The sequence below is a fragment of the Mobula birostris genome, chromosome 24, assembly GCF_030028105.1.
Source record: "Mobula birostris isolate sMobBir1 chromosome 24, sMobBir1.hap1, whole genome shotgun sequence".
In the NCBI taxonomy this organism is placed as follows: Eukaryota; Metazoa; Chordata; class Chondrichthyes; order Myliobatiformes; family Myliobatidae; genus Mobula; species Mobula birostris.
The window spans coordinates 44,038,445-44,064,560 of NC_092393.1; the positions used below are offsets into that span (position 1 = coordinate 44,038,445).

The following is a 26,116-nucleotide window of genomic DNA, read 5'->3' on the forward strand; positions in this document are numbered from 1 at the left end:
GTACACGACTGATGCTAGTTGGAAACTGTTCGGCAGACAGTCTCCTGTTCCAATTAAGTGGCATGGTGTTCCAAATAAACAAGGAAACTTTTTGTTCTCTAAGAATTTTCTCAAATAAGTGGCTGCCCCGATTAACTCATTGCCCAATTAACTGGATTTCACTGCATTTGATTTCTTTAATAGAAAAAGATGTGTTTTCAATATTATCAGCAACAGACTCTCCACAGCCCATCTCATAGAGAATCCCAAATTTTTACTACACACTACTCCCTGGACGAAGAAACTTTCTTGCCTCTGTCCTGAATTCCAATCCCCTTATTTTGAGACTGCCTTACCTGGTTTTAGACTCAAACATCTCTGTATCTACCCTGTATGAAATTTTACATCACAATTCACTTCACATTCTTCTAAAATCAAAAGACCATGGGCCCGGTCTTCTTAATCTCTCTTCATATAACAAACCTAACATTAGACAGTGTCAATCTACATGTACAGCTCTGTTAAAGGTTGCACTGTTAATGTATTGGGCTTTCTGTAGAAGCTATGTCTGGGGTATGGTTAGTGATAACGGGTGCCTTGCAATGTGAGCCATCCAATCAGGGGAGCGTGTTTTTTCCTTTGTGTGCCTGACACTGGTGTGAGTCAGGGTCTTTGTTCAGCGGGAGATGAAGAGAGATGCTGGAGAGAGCCAGTCGTAAGATTCAATCCGATGGGGGGGCCATGATTCGATGGAGCAAGGTGCCAAGGTCTACTGAGGATCAGAGAATATGGCTTTTGGAAGAATTGAGCTCCAACTTGTGCACATTCGACTGTTTAATTTTAATGGGCCCTTTTTGTTTTTTTCTTTTTTTTTTACTAGCCCTTTAATTAAGATTCATAAATATAATTCCTTTAATCGTATGCAGTCTGCTACTTCTTGTCACTGAGTTGTAACAGGGTAGCAAATTACACAGCATGCACACGAACCTGGGTTTGTTGTGGGAGATCCGTCCCAATCTCACGGATTTGGTGGGACCGGAGTGTGTATTCCCTAGATTTGCACAGCTCAAGGAAACCGAGGTTTCATACAAAACCTCTTACAATCTGATTTTGGTTTTCCCCACCAGTCTACTCCTGTATTCAGCTTTCCCTTTTCTAATTGATGCCTGTTCGTTGAAGTTTTTTGTTCAATTTTGAAGCGCAATAAGGCTTTTCCTTTGGTTTATACTATGTGTAACATCTTTTGAATGCCACAGCCCAACTCCTTTTCCTGCTGGATTTTGTGCCTTAAAGAGATAAAGATACTTATTGCAAACAGTGTGTTTTCCTCAAAGCTTGACCATTGCTTGTTTACTGTCAAACCTTCTCATATTTTCCAGTCTATGATAACCAAGTCACATCTCTTAATTTTGTTGTTTGCTTAAATTTAAGAATGTGGTTTCAGCTTGAAATGCCGAAACCACATGTATACCACATATATATACCCCATGAATCTATCCACTGGTGCGTTTCTGGCTTGAACAACCCATATACAGATTAACATATCCCTATTATTACTGTATTATCCTTGTCAAATGCACATTTACACTATGCTCTACATTAACACCACCGTTTGAGAACCGAGAGATAAATTTCTTCATCGTGATTCTACCTGGTTCTATTGATTCAGATTCTGAACTATAGTCCTCTCTACTGCCTTTATTCTATTCTATACTCTTTTTTTCCCCATTTTGCAAGTTGCACGCCCCGGACTCAAGCAACTAACCTGGTTGTGGATTATTTCAGGTGGATATATCACCCCAGATGCGGAGACATATGCTTGGAAACATTTTAAAGGTGGTCTCCCTCAAGAAAATTTGCATTGCTTCATCCCTATTGGAAGTACTTTAACTTAGACCATAAGAATTAAGCCATTTGTCCACTGAGTCTGGTCTGATCATAGCTGATTAATTTACCCTCTCAACCCCTATGATTACTGTATTATCCTTGTTTACAATTTACAATTGAATTCTTCAACAATCATTTTGATTAAAGAATTATTGAGCTGAAATAGACACTCGGATGCTTTTTCTGTAGATATTGCCAGGCAGCTGATGACTGCTTGGACCATAAAACATAGAAGGAGGATGAGGGGATTTGGCCCAATGAATCTGCTCCTTTCTGTTTCTGGTTCAGATTTCTAAAGGTTTACCCCAATCCAAACACAAAATTCCATTCACATAAATAGATGTAAATACCAAAGGAATGCTAAATTAAATTACCCTTCCTTGAAGAAATAAGCAAAATTAGAAAGCTATTACTTTTAATGAAATGCATAGAGTTCTACCATTAACTTATATATATAAAGAAAGGAGTCTTACCAATGAACCAGGATGATGCAGGTGATGAAAAAGGAAGTTCCAACAGTGTAGAGGTATGCAATTGGCATGTTATATGGCACATTAATAGAGCTATCATTGTATCCAAAACTGTTGAAGATATTCCAAGTGTTGTTAGTATAATAACCTTGAAACAAAATTGTGTCTGTGAAATAACCCTACATGTGAAAAGAAACGTTAATTAAAATCACTATTTGAACACACTTCCATTATTTTAGTTCAACATTAATTCAGCTTGCAAAAATAAAACCTTCCACTTATATTTGCAGTGTTTTAAAGTGTTGATATTCAAATTGCCTTCTTTAGCTCCTCCATTAACTAGATAAAATACACTAGGTAATTATACACCCTCATTAAATGGTATGCAAAAGCAATTGATATACAAAGACTTGCTAATCAATATATTTAAAAATATTTTCTACTTATTTACAAAAGATTTTACTGTCCTTGAAATGTTTACTCTTTTTCTGGGATGCTGCCTGACCTGTTGACTGTTTCAGGAACTTTGTTTTTATTTCAAGTTTCTAGCATCTTCAGTTTTTGGGCTTTAAATTTTAATACATATTTGCTTTCATTAACCAGAACCAAATGCCTTCCTTGACAAGATGATTTATTCAGATAAAAGCACACAAGGGAGAAACAGTACAGCACAGAACTGACTTTCCTTTTTGCCCCATTCTCCACACTAGGTGCACCAACTTCATCTTCCTTCTTAAAAGCCACTGGAGTCTTTCTCTATGTGGGCCAGTGCACATACATCATGAAGAAATCTCATATAAAGAAATCTTTAAAACTTTGCTGATAATTTCTAAAGCTGGAGATCCATACACACTAACTTCAAACTTTTCACTGAAGAATTCATTGCCGCTCTATTTAATTCAACAATGCGTACCTCAGGAACTCTCTAACCAGTTCATCTTCCATGGCTTTGATGAATATCCACCTCATACTAGTTCATATTTGCAGCAAAATTAGTTGGCAACAAGCATTCTACTTGAGGAGGTGCATGCCAACCCAAGTCTGTCTCTACTCAGTGATCTATCAGTTAACCAGCTGTACATCTGGTAACAATCTTTGTAATGGAGACTACTACAATGTGGGGTTTTCCATGGTAGGAAACTGGCATTAGTCCTGGACTCCAGCTGTCGTTGACCTGGATTTGGCCTTCCAGTGGTCTTATTCAAGAAAGATTTTTGTCTAGTTAACCAAAACATCGTTTTATTTTTGAGATAAACCATTCTGCAATGGTGCAGACCAAACCATGGAACACAACGTCTAGCACTACAGCTGGCATTTAGCCACCAAGTATCATATCGGTTGATTAAGCTAAATGCAAATGCTAAATAAATTGTCAGGATCAAAATTATAGTTCATGTTAGTGTATCAGAAATCAGCATCTATAAAAATAAGGTTGCCTTGCTTGCTATAACTAATTTTTAATGTAATAGTTGGGAATCATACTCAACAAATGTCGCAACAATATATAAAAAAAATAAACATTATTAACATGACAAAGTCTGCAGACGCTGGAAATCCAAAGCAATGCACACTAAATGCTGGAGGAACTCAGCAGATCAGGCAGCATGCATGGAAATGGATAAACAAACAATGTGTCGAGCTGCGATGCATTGTCATTCTGAAACGTAGCACTGTTAATTAATTTCCAGAGATGTTGCCTGACCTGCTGAGTTCCTCCAGTGTTTTGCGTGTGTTGCAATAAATATTATTGCCAAGAGAATGCTTTTTAAGATAAGCTAGGTTTTACTTCACTTACAGTGCCATATAGGAGCTGTAATCCGACAAATTTTCCCTTTGTTGTTTCGGGAGGGTGAGTGGCTTGAGGAATTACAATAAAGCAAAGGTTCAGGACAAGGAGCAAAGCGTTGAACATCAGCAGCATCTTGAGGAAGATGAAGTAGGAAAGTACACCCATGCCAAAGCGACCGCTAATCTGCTTCTGGGCAATCTGCCACAACTGCAAGGAGTGTAGGAAGGAGAGAAATCCATACCAACACTGCCTGATAGTCTAATCAGAAAACAAACACAAGAACAACATCACACGAGTCTGTCAGAGGAGAATAACAATTAAATTATAACAGAAGTTACTTAATTTACTGGAAAATTAACAGGATTAGCTATAAGCAACAATGTAACGTGTTTCATTTACATCATTAAAATGAGTAGTTCCTTCCAGTGTGAAATTCAGGTGCAACTCTAAATTTCAAAATTGACCGTGAAAATTATAGATATGATGAGAGATATATGGTCGTGTTGACACCCACTACTTCTTGCTGAAGGGCACAGAAGAGGATTGCACCCTTCTTTACAGTCAATGTTATTCAGAGTTCAAAGTAAGTTTATTATCAAATTACATACATGTCACCATATGCTATCTTGAGATTCATCTTCTGCAATACTTTAGCTGCAGAATGTCTAATTGAGAAATACGTCGGTTGGTAAATGGATCAAAGTACATCAGCTTTTCAAGCAAAGAATGGTTACCACGAGTTCAAACTGTGGTGAATACTCTGATACTTTCTATGCTAGTGATGCATTGCACTCCATTTTAATGAAGATACCATTCTGCAGTATGCTGTATCCCTCAGTCCCAGCATCATTTCCCTCTCTCCTGTTTTCATTCATCATCACCGAGTTCAATTCCCTCTAGACATTTCAGAAGCAATTAACAAATCTTCACTGGCACCAGTTGCACCATTCATAAGACCATAAGATATAGGAGCTGAAATAGGCTATTTGGCCCATCGAGTCTGCTCCGCCATTTCATCATGGCTGATCCATTTTCCCTCAATCCACAGTCCCCGATTTCCTGGCTCCTCCCCTGTATCCCTTCATGCCATGACTAATCAAGAATCTATCAACCTCTGCGTTAAATGTACCCAATGACTTGGCCTCCACAATGAATTCCATAGATTCACTACACTCTGGCTAAAGAAGTTCCTCCTTATCCCCATTCTAAAAGTGCATCTCTCTATAATAATGCTGTGTCCTCTGGTCTTAGACTCTCTCACCATAGGAGACATCATCTCCACATCCATTCTACTGAAACCTTTCAACATTCGATAGGTTTCAACAAGGTCACTCTTCATTCTTTTGAATTCCGATTAGAGGCTCAGAGCTATCAAACGCTCTTTGTATGACAAAACTTCCAATCCTGGAATCATTTTCGTGAACTTCCTTTGAGCTCTCTCCAATCCCTTTTCATTCTTCCACCATACTGCTTGCCCCTCCCTTCACCTTTCCATGTAATTAAGACTGCATTTGAATTCTAAATTTTCCAAGACAAAGAATAATCAACCCAAAATATCCAACTATTTTTCTTTCTCCCAGATGCTTCCTGACCTGCTAGTTCAAGCAATTTGTGTTTTTATTAACAGTAATGTAAATCCCAGCATAAATATCTCATGCTCTACATGTGCACATGCCTATTTTAAGACAGCCAAATTTTCAGGCCAGTTGGCAGAAATTACTTGTTACAGCAAAATAATTTTCTTACATTTTTGGACAATCTGAGATTTTGAAAAAAACAATCATGGATGCTATAAAAACACCACCAATATTTAAGTGTCTTCAACACTTCTTAACAGGAAGTGCTGTGACCATGCAAATCATTGTTTCATAGCCTGGAAACTTTATTGAAGAGTACATTTCCAGTATAGAAAGGAGAAATAGGTGGTGGCTCTCAGAACATAATAAGAGAACTAAATTATCTTGTGCTTCACAATAATTTTAATATTTTGCAACTCCAGCATATAGTAATCGCTTTGGACATTGTTCAACATAATAGAAAACAATAAAACCTCAAAAAACAATATATGACAATTTCAAAGTAAAAGAAATTTAAACCACTTACAATGATCAGACTGTATTTTATACGGCTCCAACAGGAGAGGCGATTCTTTTCGAAAGGATTATCATTCAAGTCCCTTTGTGGTGCCAAACGTCTGAGGGAACACATAAAATATTACTTTGCAAATATGCAGTCACCTTCAGCTATAATATAATGCTACAATGTTCTATAATCTCAGCAATCCTAACTTCCCCAAACATGTAATAAAAACACAAGAGAGTCTGAAGATGCTGGAAATCCAAAGCGGCACACACAGAATGCTGGAGGAACTCAGCAGGTCAAGCAGTTATCGATGGAGAGGAATAAACAGTCGACGTTAAGGGAGAGGATGCCAGAATAAAAAGGTGGGGGGAGGGGATGGAGGACAAACTGGAAAGTGAGAGGTGAAGTCAGGTGGGTGGGAAAGGGCTGGAGAAGAAGGAATCTGGTAGGAGAGGAGAATGGACAAGACAAAAGGGTCTCAGGAGGAAGTGATAGGCAGGTAAGGACAGGGAAAAGGCCGACTGGAGAATAGAAGAAGAGGGAAGAGAGAGGGAAAACATGATGTCAAATGTCAAATGAAATATCAGGTGTTGCTCCTCCACCCTGAGGGTGGCCTCATCTTGGCACAAGAGCAGATCACGGACTGACATGTCTGAATGGGAATTGAAATGTTTAGCTACCAGGAAGTTCCGCTTGTGGCGGATGGACTGGAGGTGCTCGACAAAGCGGTCCCCCAATTTACGACGGGTCTCATCAATGAAGAGGAGGCCATTTCGGGAGCACCTGGCACAATAGATGATCCCAGCAGATTCGGAGGTGAAGCGTTGCCTCACCCGGAAGGACTGTTTGGGAGACGAGGGAGGAGGTGTACGGGCAGATGTAGAACTTAGGTTGCTTGTAGGGACAGGTGCCGGAAGGAAGATGAGTAAGGTGGGACAAATTGTCAAGAAATCGTAGATGAAGTGATTCCTTTGGAAAGCCAGGTGGGGGAGGTAAAGATATGTTTAGCAGTAGGATCCCTTTGTGGCTAGAAATTCCCATGTTCCTTGCATCTACACCACAAAATAATATGTCTATGATGACTCTGCTTGTAATAACTGTGAGCAATGAAAGAATGTCTATTGGTGACATAATAGTCTCAACTGAAATGTCTGACTACCTTTCACACTGAACCCTTTCCGCTGACTGGGCTTGCATTAAAACAAAATGCCAGCAAAGTTTTCTTGTGGGGACGTATAAAGGAAGGTTGCGTTGATTTTCTCATGAACAATTCAAAGCACTAACAATCACTTCTTAAAAGCATGTGCAAACGTCATCGGCTTGGTAGCTGAAAATCCTCAATAACGCTGCCAATCCGGACGCAAAAGGTATCAGTGATCATTTTATTGGTCATAGAAACAGATTGCAAAACGATTCACTAAATCGCTTCAGACATGCTGAGGCAGTAGGATGGCCAAGAGATTGAAAGAATTGCTGATGTAAACCCACGCTGACTAAGCCGTGCTGAGAACTTCCCACAGGGTAGTTGCTAGTACAAAGGGGAAGCGTACAGAAGGGAAGTAGCTGAACTGAGTATGACATCTGCGTCATAAGCTTATCACTACTTTGTAGTTCTGTCTATCTCTTCCTGTCACTCAATATAATACAAATTTATTTTTAAAACAAATATTAAAAAGCAGTGTTTGATAATTCTAAAATAAAATAATTTTTCTGGGTACAGTCACAACTGGAGGATAAACCACATGCTTTGAATGGATTTAAACAAAACAGGTATCAAAATTTATCATAGCAACTCCTACTGACAGTACCAGCACTAAAAGGAAAGATTAGGGACTTAGCTAGATATTGCAGTACGTGACAGTGTATCACTTAGTTCATGTGGAGTGCTGACCTAAGCTCCCGTTTCATTGACAGACTCAGAGGCATACTCTGCAGCATCTTGGCACGGTCACTCGCTGGGATCTGCTGCAATTCACTTAAGAGCTTTTTCTTCTCTGAATATAAAAATCAAATAAAAATAGCTTATTAGTCGATTCTTTGGAAAAAAAAACAGCAAGCAACCAGTGCAACATATTAATTTCAAATGCCGATTGGCCGTTGGTCAAAGTTCTATTACGCTGCCATGACCCGCTCCAGCCTTTTAACCTCAGGCAGTAGACCCGAACGAAGTCCACTCCTCTCCAAATTTTTGATGTCCGGATTGGCCGCAAGGCTGTGAACGTCAGACAGAACCCATGCAATATTTTATTCAAACTACAAAATCACTTTTTTTTTTAACTTTCGTTCAGGAGAGTTACAGAACACCCAGAAATGTATGGCTAAAAGATTAATAATTGCTCCCTTTCTTTATATTCACTGAAATGGTTTGTGCAGGAAAGGGCAAATCAGAAACACAAAATAATCTGCAGATGCTGGTGTCAAAGCAACACTCACAACACGCTGGAGGAACTCAGCGGGTCGGGCAGCATCCGTGGAAAAGATCGGTCGACGTTTCAGGCCGGACTAAGGGTTCCGGCCCGAAACGTCGACCGATCTTTTCCACGGATGCTGGCCAACCTGCTGAGTTCCTCCAGCGTGTTGTGAGAAGCACAAATCAGATACTCTCAGTACATTAATTTCTTCTGATTCCATTGCCTTCCTTTTTCATCACCCTTAGTTCCTTTATTTGGTACCTTTTATACTGGTTATGACTGAAGGGCAGGCAAATTACATACCTTGGGTCAATGGTTCCACACAATTGGTTATATATTGGACAAATAGGGCTTTTTGTCCTGTGACATTCCCTCTCTTCTTTGGGAGTTATACATACACATATAAAAAAAAAATGGTAGGTCAAATATGATGGCAGAATATAGCATTAATGGTAAGACTCTTGGCAGTGTGGAAGATCAGAGGAATCTTGGGGTCCGAGTCCATAGGACACTCAAAGCTGCTACGCAGGTTGACTCTGTGGTTAAGAAGGCATACGGTGCATTGACCTTCATCAATCGTGGCATTGAGTTTAAGAGCTGAGAGGTAATGTTGCAGTTAAATAGGACCCTGGTCAGACCCCACTTGGAGTACTGTGCTCAATTCTGGTCGCCTCACTACAGGAAGGACGTGGAAACCATAGAAAGGGTGCAGAGGAGATTTACAAGAATGTTGCCTGGATTGGAGAGCATGCCTTATGAGAATAGGTTGAGTGAACTCGGCTTTTTCTCCTTGGAGCGACGGAGGATGAGAGGTGACCTGGTAGAGGTGTACAAGATAATGAGAGGCATTGATCGTGTGGATAGTCAGAGGCTTTTCCCCAGGGCTGAAATGGCTAGCACAAGAGGGCATAGTTTTAAGGTGCTTGGAAGCAGGTACAGAGGAGATGTCAGGGGTATGTTTTTTTTACGCAGAGCGTGGTGAGTGTGTGCAATGGGCTGCCGGTGGCGGTGGTGGAGGCGGAAACGATAGGGTCTTTTAAGAGACTCCTGGATGGCCACATGGAGCTTAGAAAAATAGAGGGCTATGGGTAAAGCCTCGGTAGTTCTGAGGTAGGGACATGTTTGGTGCAGCTTTGTGGGCCGAAGGGCCTGTACTGTGCTGTAGGTTTTCTGTGTTTCTACTTCTCTCAGTACTACAGTGAGATTTTGTTTGCCATGGACAGGATAGATTCTTAGCTTCAAACACAATACAATGATCACATTTTGTGCTCTTCTATTTTAAATTAGGCAGCATGGTAATTTAGCGGTTAGTTTTATGCTTTACAGTGTTATCTGCACGATCATGGCTCAATTCCTGATGCTGTCTGTAAGGAGTTCGTACGCCGTCCCCATGGTCACATGGGTTTTCTCTGAGTGCTCCAGTTTCTTCCCGTATTCCAAATACACAGAAGGTTAGAAAGTTGTGGGCATGCTCCATTGGTCTCGGAAGCACAATGACATTTGTGGGCTGCTCCCAGCATATCTTGAGCTGTGTCAGTCATTATTGCAAATCAAAGCATTTCACCTTCAAGTACATTGAAGCATGGAGTAGTCTTTAATCTTTCAATCTGGTTATCAGCTGATTCACTTTATGAAGGAAGTTTCATAGAAAGTGATAAAGCACAGTACAATATGCCCTGAATTCAGTCTAATTGCCTACAACTGACCTTGTGCATTAAGAAAGTTTTGAATCACTCTCCCAAGTGTGCCATCCCTCCATATTGCAGGGCAACTCAATGACAGAAGTTCTCCAAGTTACAAACAGATTCTTCAAACGACATACTTGAAATATTGAAATAACGGGTTTGCCAAGGAAAATTTTAGTCTATTTTATCATCAAAATTTTAGTCTGGCATTAAAACTTACCCTGTTCTTCTTCATAATTTCCATCTACAGCAACTGTATCCCTTATGCTTGGTCTCATTGATCGAGGCATGTCTTTTACTGAGGGCCGATTTCTTTTTCGCCGTAATTTCAATGTGCGATTATAATATTCAGAGATAATTGCACCCCTCGACCGACCTGTATGTGATATAAAATTCAATTGCTTTTATTGTCCTGGTGGACTCAAGGACTTAAGTTAAGAACATAAGTCCTGTGGAATGAGCATATCCAGGAGCCTAGCAACAAACTTCTGATACTGATTTTCAGTTGAAGATAAACTGTGGAGTGAAATTGATTTATCTTTACCCTATGTGAAATTCCTTTTCAGTACAATGAATTAGTTACTCATGAAAGGGTAAGAGTGGGCAATTTCAAACTCCTGGGTATCAGTATCTCTAAGGACCTAACTTGGACCCAACAAATCAATGCAGCTATAAAGAAGGCAGGACAGCAGCTATATTTCATGAGAAGTTTGAGAAAATTTCTACAGATGTACTGTGGAGAGAATTCTAACTGGCTGCATCACCGTCTGGTCTGGGGGGTGGGGGGTGCGGTTACTGCATAGGATTGAAATAAGCTGCAGAGAGTTGTAAAATTAGTCAGCTCCATCATGGGCATTAGCCTTCGTAGTATCCAGACATCTTCAAGAAGTGATGTCTCAAAAAGATGGTGTCCATCATTAAGGACCCCCATCACCCAGGATACGCCCTTTTCTCATTGCTACCATCAGGAAGGAAGTACAGAAACCTGAAGTCACACAGCCAACAATTCAAGAACGGCTTCTTCCCCTCTGCCATCGATTTCTGAATGGACATTGAACCCATGAACACTACCTCACCATTTTTTAATTTCTATTTTATTTTGCACTACTTATATAATACATACACACACACACACACACATATATATATATTCCTACTGTAATTCAACGTTCTTTTCTCTATTATTATGTATTCCTGCCGCAAAGTTAAACAAATTTCACAACATATGCCAGTGCTACTAAACCTGATTCTGATTCTGAAATAGGAGAGAACCCAATTGGGTTAATGAGCAGAACCTTATAGATTCTTTTGTAGCTGAATACGAACCTTTTAACGTAACAAGGATAAAAGCTGCTGTACAAGAATAAGAAGTTAATGTTTGACCTCTTGTTTATGAAATGCTGAATTTCAGGAACAGGATTTTATACATTAAAAAATAAACAGAGAAATATTAACAAACCAAATTTGCTTTTGATCATCTTTAGTTAGCAGCAGGAGTGGAATCTTTGAAGCAACCATTCTTGATCTCAGAATGCATCACCATAAGTGTAGAGTAAAACCACAGTCAGATAGAACAGCAAGAAAATATCAGGGACAGGTCAATGTTACAATCCCACATTGTGGAAATTGGGAATGAGAAGGTTAAGGTCAGTATGGCTCATTGCCCACACTGGCCACTTGTTTGTATTTTGCGGATGAGTGGATTGACTTTACCGGAGCCTAGCTGCTGCAGCCTTCCCACAGAGTAGAGGCAGTCAAAGGCAATGGCATGAGATCAGATCCTGGACCCTAACCTAGTTTTCATAACGTTTCCAAGAGTCAGAAACTTTATAAAAGCCGTTCAAATAGATTTCACTAAAATACTTTTAAAAAACTATTTTACTTGAAATTAAAAACAAAGTCAAAATAGTTTAAAAGTACCATTTAAGTTTTCGGTTAAGGTCACAGATCCATTAAAGTGAATGGAGTTACACTCTAATACTAGCTAAGACTGATGTAAAGCTGATAGGTTGGATACACCCAGCCCCTCAGCTCAGAATGATGTAGCTTTGATACTGGGCTTAGTGGTGAGTCTAGAAGTACTTGCCCCTGGTTTCCAGGTCTTCTGGCAAAGCACAGGCATGGAACCCAGGAATGGACTGACCTGTGACCTGTTGATCTTGGTGGTTCTCTTTAGAAATGCAGGTTAGAGGCAAGTTTCATTCAGGCCATTGTTGATTTAACAGGCAAATACTCTCCACAAAGAAGAATCACTCATCTTTAAAAATGTCTAATTATTGGAGAATAAGCTAATTTCATCAATTCTAATGTAAATATTTAATCCATATTATACATAATAACTCTTGGAAGCAGTCTCCACATGAATCTGAACACAGAAGTGACTGCAGATGACAGAATTTGAAGCAAGAACTCAATGGGTCACACGTGCGTGTGTGTGTGTGTGTGGGGGGGGGGAGTTGGTGAGTGGGTAGGAATTTGCAATGCCTGGAGATCGATCGGCACAGGGTTTTGACTTGAAATGTCTGCAGTTCGTTTCCTTCCACAGATGCTGCTTGACCCACTGAGTTCTTCCAGTTGATTGCTGCTCTACGTGCATAAAATCAAAACAAAACACAGCTCCTTCAGGTAAGCTAACAAAATTAGAATGCTAGTATTCACCAATGGTTCTGCTGGGCATGGCGGAGAGGACTTTCATGGTAGCTGAGTCACAAAGGTCCACATCGAGCCAGTCTTGAGGGTGTGATCTGCAGTACCCTGAATTTTCTGAATAAGATCAGAGCATCAAATTAATTGCAGAAGTGAGTACACCAGAGAAAATTCTTCCATTTTGGAACTTCTGACTTTGTATTGCTTCTATTAAATTAAGTTGCCTTTGCAGCATGAACTGTTTTCACCTGATTTATCTCATGTACAGCTGAAAGCCACATACATGCCTTCATCAGCTTTGGGGTTTCTTCCATTGCCTCCCGTCCTTTTTCAAACAAATTCTCAATCCCTGATGGCCCATGTGTGAACTGTTTACCCTTATGTTTAAATTCCTTCCTATCTCCCCCTCCCTATAAACACCTTCAGCAACACCACATACTCAAGCACTGTTTCTCAGGTTCGGGACTCATGTCTATCCTCCCCTTCCTTCATTGCCCCTTTGCTGGCCAGGACGCCAGATGCTGATGCCCCCATGCTCCTGAGCTCTTCTTTAAGATGGGCATTGAGTTCAGAAGTTGGGAGGTAATAGTGCATTTGTACAAGACCCTAGTGAGGCTGTACTTGGATTTTTGCGTTCTTGTTTCCTCCCCCCACTTTACGAAAGAAGTTTTAAAACTGGAAATCGAGTGCTTGAAAGGATTTACAGGCATGTCACTAAGACTGAAGGATCAAGTTACAGAAAGAGTTTTGGCAGGCTCAGACTTTATTCCCTGGCGTACAGGAGAATGAGAGATGATATATTAGAGGATAGAAATTTATGAGGGACATAGATAGGGTGAATGAACTCAGTATTTTTCCCAGGGTAGGGGAATCAAAAGCTAGAAGGCACAGATTTAATATGAAAGGGGAAAGATTTAGTAGGAACTTGAAGGGTAACATTTGCTTTTGACACAGAAGGCTGTATGTATGTGGAATGTTGCCAGAAGAAATGGCTGAGGCAGGTACAGTAACAACTTTGAAAAGTCAGTTGGATAGGTACATGAATAAGAAAGATTTAGAAGGTTATGGACCAAATGCAGGTAACAGGGACTAGCTTGGATAGGCACCTTTGTTGACATAGACTAGTTGGGCCGAAGGGCATGTTTCTAGCTTGTGAAACTCTACTTCCTTTCACAAAACCTGTCTGCTCTCCAACTCTCTCACAACAACCCTCCTTAAAAGCCACCCCTTTGGCGCGTGCTTTCCGATAAAAAAAATTCTTTTGCATTTAAAGATTGTTCCCCTTAAATGTGGCAGTCTTCAGTGACAAGAGTTTGGCTTGCGAATATTAAAACAGGAAATTATTCATTTATTAATACTGAAGTGTGCATTACCTTTCCTCATGTCGGACATTTCCTCCAGCTCAATCACTGCTGATGGCTCACATTCTTGATAACTTTGCACAGGGATTAGATGAGTGAAGGAGTTATCAATGACATTTTCAGAGAAGCATGAATCAGGACCACAGTCACTGGAATAAAAATGTCACACCAGTCAAACTCAAAAAAAATCACGTCCCATCTCAACTATCAGGAAAATTTTGCATCTTTATAAAACTTCGTCCCTCTCACATCAGGGAAGAGGCTACACAGCACGCACACCAGGACCTTTCGACTCAAAACCAGTTACTTCCCCCAAGCTATCAGGCTGATCAACATCTCCACTCATTAACCCATCCCAACACCGGCTGGTGGCGCAGTGAAATCAGTGCCGGACTCCGGAACGGAGGTTCCCGGGTTTGAATCCAGTCGGGCCGTTCCCGAGTACGCTTTCTATCCGTGCCGGGTTGGGTGTTCAGCTCGCAACTCGACCTCGTAAAATAAAGAAACATACACAAGATATCTGTGTGAGGAGTGGCACGCCACACAGTCTTTCGTTCCGCACCTTGTAAGGCATGAAAATGCCTGACGCTGGCCTCTCAGGCCTGAGTCAACTTCGACGTCAGAAACCACCCTGAAATATACATCACCTAGTGTAATTTTACGTGTGTGTGTATATATATATACACATGTATAAATTGGTCCTTGTTTATAACAGTTATTTGTACGTTGTGTTTTATTGAATTGCTTTTATATTTACGTTCATTGTTTTTTTTATTGTGAACCCAAGAAGGGCCAACTGAAAGTCTTGAATGACTACCGTTCAGTGACCCTGACCTCACACATCATGAAGATGAAGACCCTGGAGAGACTGGGAGACTGGTCCTGGCTCACCTCTGACCCCTGGTCAGGTCAGCACTCGACCCCTGCAGTTTGCCTACCAGGAGCACATTGGAGTCAACGATGCTGTCATCTACCTGCTGAACAGAGCCTACTCCCACTTGGATAAGCAGGGCAGCACTGTGAGGATTATAGTTTTTTGATTTCTCAAATGCCTTCAATACCATACAGCCCTCAATGCTGGGGGAGAAGCTCCGTTCAATGCAGGCTGGCACTTCCATTGTATCCTGGATAATGGACTACTTGAGTGGCAAACCACAGTTTGCGTGGTTTCAGAGCTGTGTATCAGACATGGCTAAAAGCAGCATTGGGGCACCACAGGGGACTGCATTGGCTCCCTTCCTGTTTACCCTGTATACCTCAGACATTAGATACAACACTGAGTCATGTCAACTGCAGAACTTCTCTGAAGCAAGAGCTGGGTTTTTAAAGGGAAGACGGGGGATGAATACAGAGCTCTGGTGGAAGACTTTGTCGAATGGTGCAAGCTGAATCATCTGCAGCTCAACAGTACAACAAAGGAGATGGTGATGGACTTCAGGAAGACTAAATCTGCATTGCACCCTGTTACTGTTGATGGTGAGGACATGGATGTGGTGAGGTCCTACAAGTACCTGGGGGTGCACCTGGACAACACATTTGAGTGGAGCACCAACACAGTGGCTGTGTACAACAAAGGCCAGAGTCATCTCCACATCCTGAGGAGACTGAGGTCCTTTGGAGTATGCAGGCCTCTCCTTCACATGTTCTACCAGTCTGTTGTTACAGGCTCAATAAACTGATTAGAAAGGATGGGTCTGTTATAGGAGTCAAACAGGACAAAGGACCTTCCAGAAAATCCTGGCAATTCTGGACAATGTTTCTCACCCTCTGCATGCCACCTTGGCTGAACAGAGGAGCACTTTCAGTAATAGACTAAGACAACTGTGCTGCTCCAGAGAGTGCTATATTGAGGTCATTCTTACCCTTGGCCATTAGGCTCTATAATGAGTCAACCTGTAGCCGAGGAAGTGATGAGCCCCTCCTAGTAGACTGTTATTAACCTCTGTTTAGCTCTGTTTACCACACCCTGCTATCGCAGACCCCTTGTGCAATACTGTGCAATTCTTGCACTACCACCTTATCAGTGTTTACTTAGAAATCTTGTAATCTTTGACTTCGCAAACATGAGGAAACCCGCAGATGCTGGAAATTCAAGCAACACACACAAAATGCTGGTGGAATGCAGCAGGCCAGGTAGCATCTACAGGAAGAGGTACAGTCGACATTTTGGGCCAAGACCCTTCGTCAGGACCAACTGAAAGAAGAGATAGTAAGAGGAGGGAGGGGGAGATTCGAAATGATAGAAGACAGGAGGGGGCGGGATGGAGCTAAGAGCTGGAAAGTTGATTGGCAAAAGGGATACATGGCTGGAGAAGGGAGAGGATCATGGGACGGGAGGCCTACAGAGAAAGAAAGGGGGAGGGGAGCCCAGAGGAAGATATAGTGAGAGGGACAGAGGGAGAAAAAAGAGAGCGAAAGAAAGGGGAATAAATAAATAAATAAATCAGGTATGGGGTGAGAAGGGGAGGAGGGGCATTAACGGAAGTTAGAGAAGTCAATGTTCATGCTATCAGGTTGGAGGCTACCCAGATGGAATATAAAGTGTTGTTCCTCCAACCTGAGTGTGGCTTCATCTTGACAGTAGAGGAGGCCATGGATAGACATATCAGAATGGGAATGGGATGTGGAATTAAAATGTGTGGCCACGGGAGATCCTGCTTTCTCCGGCGGACAGAGCATAGGTGTTCAGCGAAATGGTCTCCCAGTCTGCGTCGGGCCTCGCCAATATATAGAAGGCCACACTAGGAGCACCAGACGCAGTACATCACATCAGCATTGACTCGTAAGTTTTGTAGATCTCATTTTTAAGGTAACTTTTTTGTTCTTTCTTACTTACCTTCTAATATTTGTATACTTGTGCACTTGCAATACGACTGTGACATTGTAATTTCAAATAAAGTATCTACCTTTATGTTTATTGTGTGCTTTTTAAAGCTGCATCTTGCTTTTGTTCTCCTTTGCACTCGTGTACTTAAGAATGTCAATAAACAGTGTTGAATCTTGAATCCGGAGTATTGCACTCATTTCTGGTCTCCCCATTATAAGAAGGATGTGAAGGTTTTGGAAAGGGCTGCCAGAATGCTGCCTGGATTAGAGGGTAGGTGAAATAACAGGAGGTTGGACTAACTGGGGATGTTTTCTTTCTGGAATGGCAAAGTCTGAGGGGAAACTAACAGAAGTTCTTAAAAAATTATGAAAGGCATATACAGAGTAAATATCCGATATCCTTTTCCCAGGGTGAAAATACTAGAGGATATGTAGAGAGTGAGGTGAGAGTGGGGAAGTTTAAAGGGGATGTATGGGGCAAGACTATTTTTTTATTTTATTTTTTGTTTGCACAGAGTAGCAGATGCCTAGAATATGCTGCCAGAGGTGGTGATGGAGCAAATACAGTAGAGGTGTTTAAAGGACTCTTTGATAGGCACATAAACATGCAGAGGACAGAGAGATATCGACCATGTGCAGACACAAATGATTAGGTACAGTATCTTTAACTCAATTCATTCAGCACAACGTCACAGTCCGTACGGCCTGTTCCTGCGCTGTTTTTATGTTTGAAAGAGCTGACCACAACGTATTCTGGGATTTGGATGAATGCTAGGGCAGTTTATAGCCAAATAATTTATGTTCTGGAATTCCACAGTGGTTTGATTACATGGATTATCAACTGAACCAGGCATTCCCAGAATGGGCTAATCTGCCAGACAAACATTTTTGGAAGTTATCACTGAATAAAGCAGAAATGAGTGTCGGTCACTGTAACATAATACAGCTGGAAAACATTTTATGAAATGGTCATCCAATCATTTAGCTGGAGCTGTTAAACAGTTGGATTTCTTTTACAGAACCTTTTAAAAGTAAAACACAAGGCTCCTCGGAAGGCCACCAGATATATATTCCCCAAAATACGCTTTCTCTTTCAGGATTACGGAAGATCCTTGGATCATGGAGTCTCACCTTTCACCTGTATCTGCTGCAGTAGGCAAAAACTGCATTTAACTTAACAATAAGTACATGCTGGATTCTTGCCTCTATAAATAGTACACATCCACTTTTCAGTCACTTAAACAGTGAATAGGAAGCTACCAGCTTCACTGTAAAAGATTGGATATAAGGAGCGGAAACCTCTGTGATGTTCAAATATTATTGGTAAACTTGCTTAAGGCCTCTATGTGCTTAGATAGAAGGATAAAGGTTAGATATTCTGAAACATGCTATACACACGTCAAGTACTCAAAATGCATTTCAAGGCCAGACTTTAAATGAAGTTCTTTCGGGAAGAGCATAAGATCACTGAGCTATACAAATAGATTTCTGGACTTTTAACTGTATCACTGTGACAGTTCTACATTGACCTGGAATTACTATTTCACTTCTGGTTAATTGAAAGGAGTCATAAAAAAAAAGGGCCTAGGACAGGAAGCAATTCATCATAAGAACAAATTACTCACCTGACCTCTGGAACACCATCAAAAATATCTATGTCAAGGTTCACATTGCAAGCCATGGTATTGAGGTGATCTCTTCAGATTTGTAGCTTTGATTAATGCCAATAGTTGCCCAGTCTGCTTCAAGCACCATAAGTCACTCCATACCTTTGTTCGACATCAATTGGAACAAAAATAATTAACATTTTTACATATAAATATTAATTTTTTAAATTAAAAAATTTAAAATTAAAATATTCACTGTATTCCCCTATTGAGTGCTTTTCTTAATGTATTGCACTGTACCACTGCCACAAAACAAGAAATTTCATGACGTATGTCAGCAATAATAAAGATGATTCTGATTCTAAAACTACACTTTAATACTTTACGGGGCTTTTAATTCAATATTTCCCTGTGTAATGGATGAAAAAATATAATACAGCGCATAGGTGTTCTAAAACACATCCGTGTGCCTTTAATGTGGAAAAAATACCACAAGAAGCATATCCCACGAGAAAAGAAATACCAGTTACACATCAACTTAAATCATTTTCTAAGCTATTTGCTGCCCCAGTCATTATCAAACTTCGTCTTAGCAAAAAGGTAACCCACCTCAGTCACATGCACAATTTATTCCTGCATTGTTTCAACAAATAGAAATTCCAGACAAAAAATTAGAAAAGAATTAAAGAGTCAGATTTTGCAAGTGGAAGTGCAAGAAACACTTGCAAGGCATAAAACTAAGGGTGTAGAGCAAATGTGGATGAGAAGTAATGTGAAGAATTCTGTAAAATTACGCCAGGAGATGAGCGACATCTTTATGAATGCGTAACAGCTGCTCTGTTCTAATTTCTAGGCAGCATTATACTGGCATAAAAAGTGTAAACTATGGACTGAATCTCGCCTGTCAAAACTGGCAAGTGATAAAACTTGTTAAGGTGTAAATTAAGCCACCATTTATCATGATTGCATGCAAGTAATTAAGCATGGAAAACATTAATTTTTAGCCAGCTTTGGCTTAGCTAATAGAAGCAGAACTTGGAACAAACAGGAACAGGTGGGCTACTTTTGGAATGAGGACACTGTGACTAATGGAGTTCAGCAGGACTCCCATCCATTCAAAATCAATGTCAATAATTTGGGTGAAGGAATCAAGTATAATATAACCAAGATTGCCTATGATATCAAGTGAGGCAGCCGAATGGTTTGCTAGGATAAAGAGCTACTGTACATTGGAGGGTACAGACTGGTTAAGTGAAAGACACATAGATGGAATGTGATATGGAAAAATGAGGTCATCCACTATGTGAGCAAAAAATAGAAAGGTAAAGTCCATTTTAAAACTGAGAGAAATTTAAAGATGCTGATGCTCAGATGGACCAGTAAGCACTATGTAAAAAGAAGGAAAGTTGGTAAACAAGAGATTCTGCAGAAAAACAAAAAGCATCAGAGGGAGAGTAAAGTTTGAGAGGGAAAATAAATCAGCAATGATTGGATGGTGGAGAGGATACGATGGGCCGAATGGCCTAAATCTGCTCCTGTCTTATGCTTGAAATCTTGAGTAACACAAATAAAATGCTGGAGGAACTCAGGCTGTTTTCTGGAAAGGAGGGATGGGATGGATTCGATATGGAGGGATTGGATTGGCTGAGTATGTTCTCACTACAACACAGGAGGTCAAGGGGGTGACCTTACAGAAGTTTACAAGATAGATGAGGTGATCACAGGCTTTTTCTAAAGGAGGGGTCTCTAAAATTAGAGCTTAGGGGGAAACATTTAAAGGAGACTTGAGAGGCAAGTTTTGCTACACAGACGTTGGTCGTTTTACCACACAGAGGAGGTGAAAGAGGTAGTTCAATCAAAACTATTCAGAGGTATTCAGACAGATAACTTGAATAGGAAAGGAAAAAAGGGATAAGGTCCAAAAGCAGGGAAATGGGATTAGCATAGATAGGCATCTTGATAAATCAGGCTGAAGGACTTCTTTTCCATATGACATGACTCTGACTCTAAATAAAGACTGTTTCAAGTAAATTGTCTTGGCTGTTACACAACAGGCTGTTTAATATGAATCATGTGGCATTCTGCTCCACTTCCAACTCCGTGGCTACCCTGCTATTCTCATTAACTTCTCTGATAAACATATACGAGAAACTGATGAACTTCCAACACCCTTGCCCTATTCCTTACAAAGCAACTACAGTTTTACCGTAAGGTTTTAGGTCAAGAAGTGGATGTTGCTTGGGTTGGTTGACTGAACTGTTTTTGCATTAATAGACCATGTTGAGGGCTGGCTGGTGGCACTGTGACATCGGCGCCGGACCCGGGAGCGGAGGTTCCCAGGTTCAAAACCAGTTGAGTCCGCTCCCGAGTACGCTTTCCATCTGTGCCGGGTTGAGTGTCGAGATCGCAACTCGACCTCGTAAAATAGAAGGGAAAGACACTGTGAAAATGTCTGTGTGAGGAGTGGTGCGCCACACCGTCTCTCTCTCTCGCTCTGCGCCTTGTAAAAGCCATGAAAAAGACATCATCGTGGATGCACACACGGACAATACGCATGTATACGCAGACACACAGACTCGCACACACGCAGGTACACACAAAAAAATAGATCATGTTGAAATTAATCCAGAGTTGGTGAAAAACATCGAAGCTATTAAGTGAATATGTCAACGCTTTGTTTCCTATTCACCCAAATTTAGTCATGGACTAACAGCTACTTGTTGGCCAAATGCAGGAATAAAGGAAATCATAGATGGATATCTTGGTCTGCATGGATGAGTCAGGCTGAATGCTGTATGGGTTATAACTCTATGAATGACCTTATGAAATCATATCTCAGACATGCCACCTCTCCCAGAAGTTCCGGGAGTCTCCCGCATATTACTAGTGGCTCCCTGATGCCCGCAAATTATATACAATATCACAGAAATCAATTTTTTTTTGAGAGAGAGAGAGAGCGAGTGCAAGAACAAGAAAGCAGGCACAAGAGAGAGCGACCATGAGAGAGCGTAAGAGCACGCGCGCGCGAAAGAGCGAGAAAGCAAGCGTGAGAGCGAGCGCAAGTGGCCACGAGAGAGTGTGAGAGCATACGCGAGAGAGCGAGAGACAGCGCGACCGCGAGAGACAGCGCGACCACAAGTGAGAGCAAGAGCAAGAGCGAGAGTTCCAAAAAAAGTCAGAGTGGCAGAGTGTTCAAAAAAAAGAAAATATAAAACATACTTCACCCCAGACTACACTAAGGTGTACGCCTACCTAATAGGGGTCAAAATAATGACAGTGTTGCTCGCTGCACTGTTTGCAACAGTGACTTTTCTATTGCCCATGGTGGGTTAAGACTGTAAAAGTCATATTGAGGTGAGTTTAACAGGTATCATTCGTTCATTAGCATAGCTAATATTATTTAAACTAGCTGGCTAGCTGCTAAGGAGCTACTCTAGTGCAGACATCCCACCTCTCCCGGAAGTCTCCCACAAATTGATGTTGCTACCTCCCTGAAATGAGTTTTTGCAAGGTGGGATGTCTGATATCTGGAATATGTGTACAGGATATACATGTGATCAAAGTGCAACAAGGATTTGCAAAATGGGCTTCTGCCCTCGTCTATTTTTTATTTTTAAGCTTCACTTAAAAATATTACTGCTGATTATTGGAACTATGATGCCCTGGTAATTGTTTGATTGATAATCAATAAATATGCCAGAAAATGCTAGTGTAAATCAATTTTTCCACAGAAAATCAACTCCTGAAGTGTGGAGTCACAGTCATTAGGAGTTATCAGCTGCAGTAAGTAACTGTAACTTCTTGTTGATCTGCTGTGGTATTGCCTCATGTTTTACAAATACATTCAGTTCACCAAATCATCTTTTATCTGGAATGGTTTGCACTTAAAGTCAAGATATCTTTGTCCCTTTCTGTTTTGTATTTGATTTAATTCCAAATAATTATCAACTCCCCTGCAGCCAAGTAACAGTTTGAAATGTCAACCCCTCTCATAAACACAAGCTGGGTGAAGTCTGTGATTATCTAATTGCTTCTCTGAATTGGTTCACTGGAATAAACAAATGAAGAGAAACATTAGATACTCAGTCATAACTTCTGTCCTTTCAAAGATCATCAAAGCTGATTTTTGAAGGGATAAAAATCACAATTGAGCATAATCTCTTACAAGGAAGCTGTGGTGAATTTATGACTGATAATTAATTAAGTCATGTGTATGGAATGGAATTACATCAACATGAGCTGTGAGCACATTTGTGAGCCATGCTGTCAGCTTACACTCCCTTGTTTGAAGCTCCTCGTATCCTGTAGGTATTATCACAAGTAGAGTTTTTAAGCATTAACGTCCATCCCAAAATATTACAGAGTTGGCAATGGGAACAGATTTCAGTACTGAATGTGAAGGGCAGAGAGGCCCAGCTGCAGGCCTATCTGCCCATTTATATAAAGTAAGACATACACTCAGTGGCCACTTTATTAGCTACCACCTGTACCTAACAAAGTTGCCACTGAGTAGACATTCCTAGTCTTCTGCTGCTGTAGCCCATCTACTTTAAGGTTCAATGCGTTGTGCTTTCAGAAATGCTCTTCTGCACACTACTAATGTAACGTGTGGTTATTCGAGTTACTGTCACCTTCCTGTCAACTTGAATTAGTCTGACTATTCTCCTCTGATCGCAAAGCATTTTCAATCACAGAACTACTGCTCCTGGATGCTTTTTTTAAAAACTTTTCACACCAATTTCTGTAAGTTCTAGAAGATGTTATGCATGAAAATCCCAGGTGGTCAGCAGTTTCTGAGGTACCTCGTCAAGCACCAACAGTTATTCCACAGTCAAAGTCATATAGGTCACATATCTTCCCCTTCCTGATATAACTAAACCTCTTGACCATGTCAGCATGCTTTTATGCACTGAGTTGCCTCTGAACGTAATAGAACATAGGTTGGCACTGGTGGGAAAAGGGATCCAGTGGAAACTAAAATTATTGTTGTGCCTCTGAAAGGTTTTCTCCAAAACTGGCCTTGCATCACTGGTGGGATAACTACTGGAGAAAATCCTAAAGGATAAGATTTACATATATTTGGAAAGACAGGAGCCAATCAGGGATGATCATTAGTACAGAGAAAATCCTACTCACTGATCTGATTATTTATTTATTGACTGAGAAACAGCATGGAATTGGCCTTTCCGGCCCTTCAAGCTGCACCATCCAGGAATCCCTGATTTAATCCTAGCTTAATCACAGGACAATATTACAATGATCAATTAACCTACTAACCGGTATGTCTTTGGACTGTGGGAGATGCTCTGGCGAAAATCCACGGGGGGAAGAATGTACAAACTCCTCACTGTAAAGCGTATTGTATTGTACAATCTCCTGTACTGTAAAGCAGGGGTCCCCAACCCCTTTTTGCACCGCAGACCAGCTGCCCGGGGGGGGGGGGGGTGTTCAAGTAGGGTTAATCTCACCTCACCTCAACATGTGTTTTACAGTTAGGGTTGCCAACTTTCTCACTCCCAAATAAGGGACAAAAGTAGCAGTCAAATCCTGACGAAGGGTCCTGGCCCGAAACGTCAGCTGTACCTCTTCCTATAGATGTTGCCTGGCCTGCTGCGTTCACCAGCATTTTTTGTGTGTGTTGACAGGACACTTGTGTTTACCCCGAGAAAGACTACCATGACCACAAAGCCTTGCGCAGGCACCTGTGTGCACATGCGCGTACATGCCAATTTTTTTCCACAAATCGGTTTTGGCTTAATCTTCCCAACTACACTGTACATACATTATTTCTACTTTATATACGCTGTGTATTTATCATACCATTCCTGCTTTTACGATATGTTAGAGTTATTTTAGGTTTTATGTGTTATTTGTTATGATTTAATACGTTATTTTTTGGGTCTGGGAATGCTCAAATTAAATTAATGGTAATTGCTTCTTCACTTTACGCCGTTTCGGCACGAAAGGTTTCATAGGAACGCTCTACCTTAGCAGGGGAAATACGGGACAAGGCCAGTCCCGTATGGGACAAACCAATTTAGCCCAATATACGGGATGTCCCAGCAAATACAGGACAGTTGGCAACCCTATGTTCAAGTTCAACAGTGCGTGACAGGGAATGAGGAAAGGTGCAGCGGACTCGTATCGTTTCCTCACGGCCCGGTAGCACATGCTTTGGTTGGGGATCGCTGTTGTAAAGCGTTGTGCTAACCACCACACTACCGTGCCGCCTCAGTTAAGAAGTAACAAAGAAGACTGATGAGGAGAGATGGTTGAGGCGGTCTGTTTAGCTTTAGTGAGATATCTGACAAGGTCCCACACAGTAGGCTGGTCCACAAGATGAAGCACATTAGATCCAAGGCAGTGGGTAGTGGTGAAAGGAAACTTTTCTTATTGGAAGTCTATGAACCTCAGGGATTGGTAATTAATGTATATACTTTATACTTATGCATATTATACACTTGAGAAACCTGCCTATTATTGATAAGTTGGCAGCTGATAGGAAAATTGATAGTGTTGTGTGGATAGTGAGGAAGATTGTCTCAGGTGACTGCAAGGATATAGATCAGATGGAAAGTTGGGCAATTTATTGGCAGATGAAATTTAATCCCAACAAGCTGAAGTGATGCATTCTGAGAAATCAAGATGGACAGTAAATGAACAGAGAGGTGGAGGCCTCTCTTGTACACAGTTCTCTAAAAGTCGCATCACAGGTTGTTAGGCAGTAAAGGAACATACAGCATACTAACCTTTATAGGTCAGGGGAAATAATAATAGAGTTAAAAACTTGTGTTGTGAAGATATGAAACTTTTAAGTGAAGCCACACTTGAAGTATGTGGTTGCACTGGGGAGAGTGCTGACGAGATGGACTGGAATATTGTCTGTATTGGAGGACTTTTGATATTAGAATAGATTGGATAGGCCAGGCTTGTTTCCCTGAGAGTGAAGGAGGTTCTGGGACGACCTGATAAAAGTACGTAAGGTCGTGAGGTGGATCAGTAGGGTAGATAGTCAAAATACTTTGATCATGGTTGGGGTAGCAAAAACAAGAAAGCATAAATTTCATTTCAGCGAAAGGAGTTTTAAAGGGGATCTGAGGGATATATATGTTTTATAAAATGTACCCAGGTAGAACATGCTGCCAGAAAAGGATTCAGAAACAATTACTACATTTGGGAGGCACTTAGACGCACTAATAACGCATCCAGCATATAGCATCAAAGCGGGGAAATGGGTCAGAGCAGGGGTTTCCAACTTTTTTTATGCCATCGACCCCTACCATTAACTGAGGGGTCCATGGACCCTAGGTTTAATTAGAGGATCGATTGTAACAGATGGAGAAAAGTTGGCAACAATGGGAAAATAGCTTGGC

At 41.0% G+C, this 26,116-nt stretch overlaps 1 protein-coding gene across 3 annotated transcripts in view; it reads right to left on the reverse strand.

Moving 5' to 3' along the window:
- LOC140187135 (transmembrane channel-like protein 6) overlaps positions 1-26,116 on the reverse strand; it is a 107,894-nt gene that overhangs the window by 33,115 nt on the left and 48,663 nt on the right. For all 3 annotated transcript variants that reach the window (XM_072242114.1, XM_072242112.1, XM_072242113.1), the window contains exons 3-10: positions 18,762-18,905; positions 14,323-14,459; positions 12,962-13,066; positions 10,524-10,679; positions 8,099-8,201; positions 6,229-6,319; positions 4,132-4,383; positions 2,340-2,515 (exon numbers count right to left, since the gene is read on the reverse strand). In XM_072242114.1, the coding sequence (XP_072098215.1) occupies positions 2,340-2,515; positions 4,132-4,383; positions 6,229-6,319; positions 8,099-8,201; positions 10,524-10,679; positions 12,962-13,066; positions 14,323-14,459; positions 18,762-18,817 (1,076 nt within the window). In that variant the 5' untranslated portion in view covers positions 18,818-18,905. The remainder of the gene's footprint in view (positions 1-2,339; positions 2,516-4,131; positions 4,384-6,228; positions 6,320-8,098; positions 8,202-10,523; positions 10,680-12,961; positions 13,067-14,322; positions 14,460-18,761; positions 18,906-26,116) is intronic.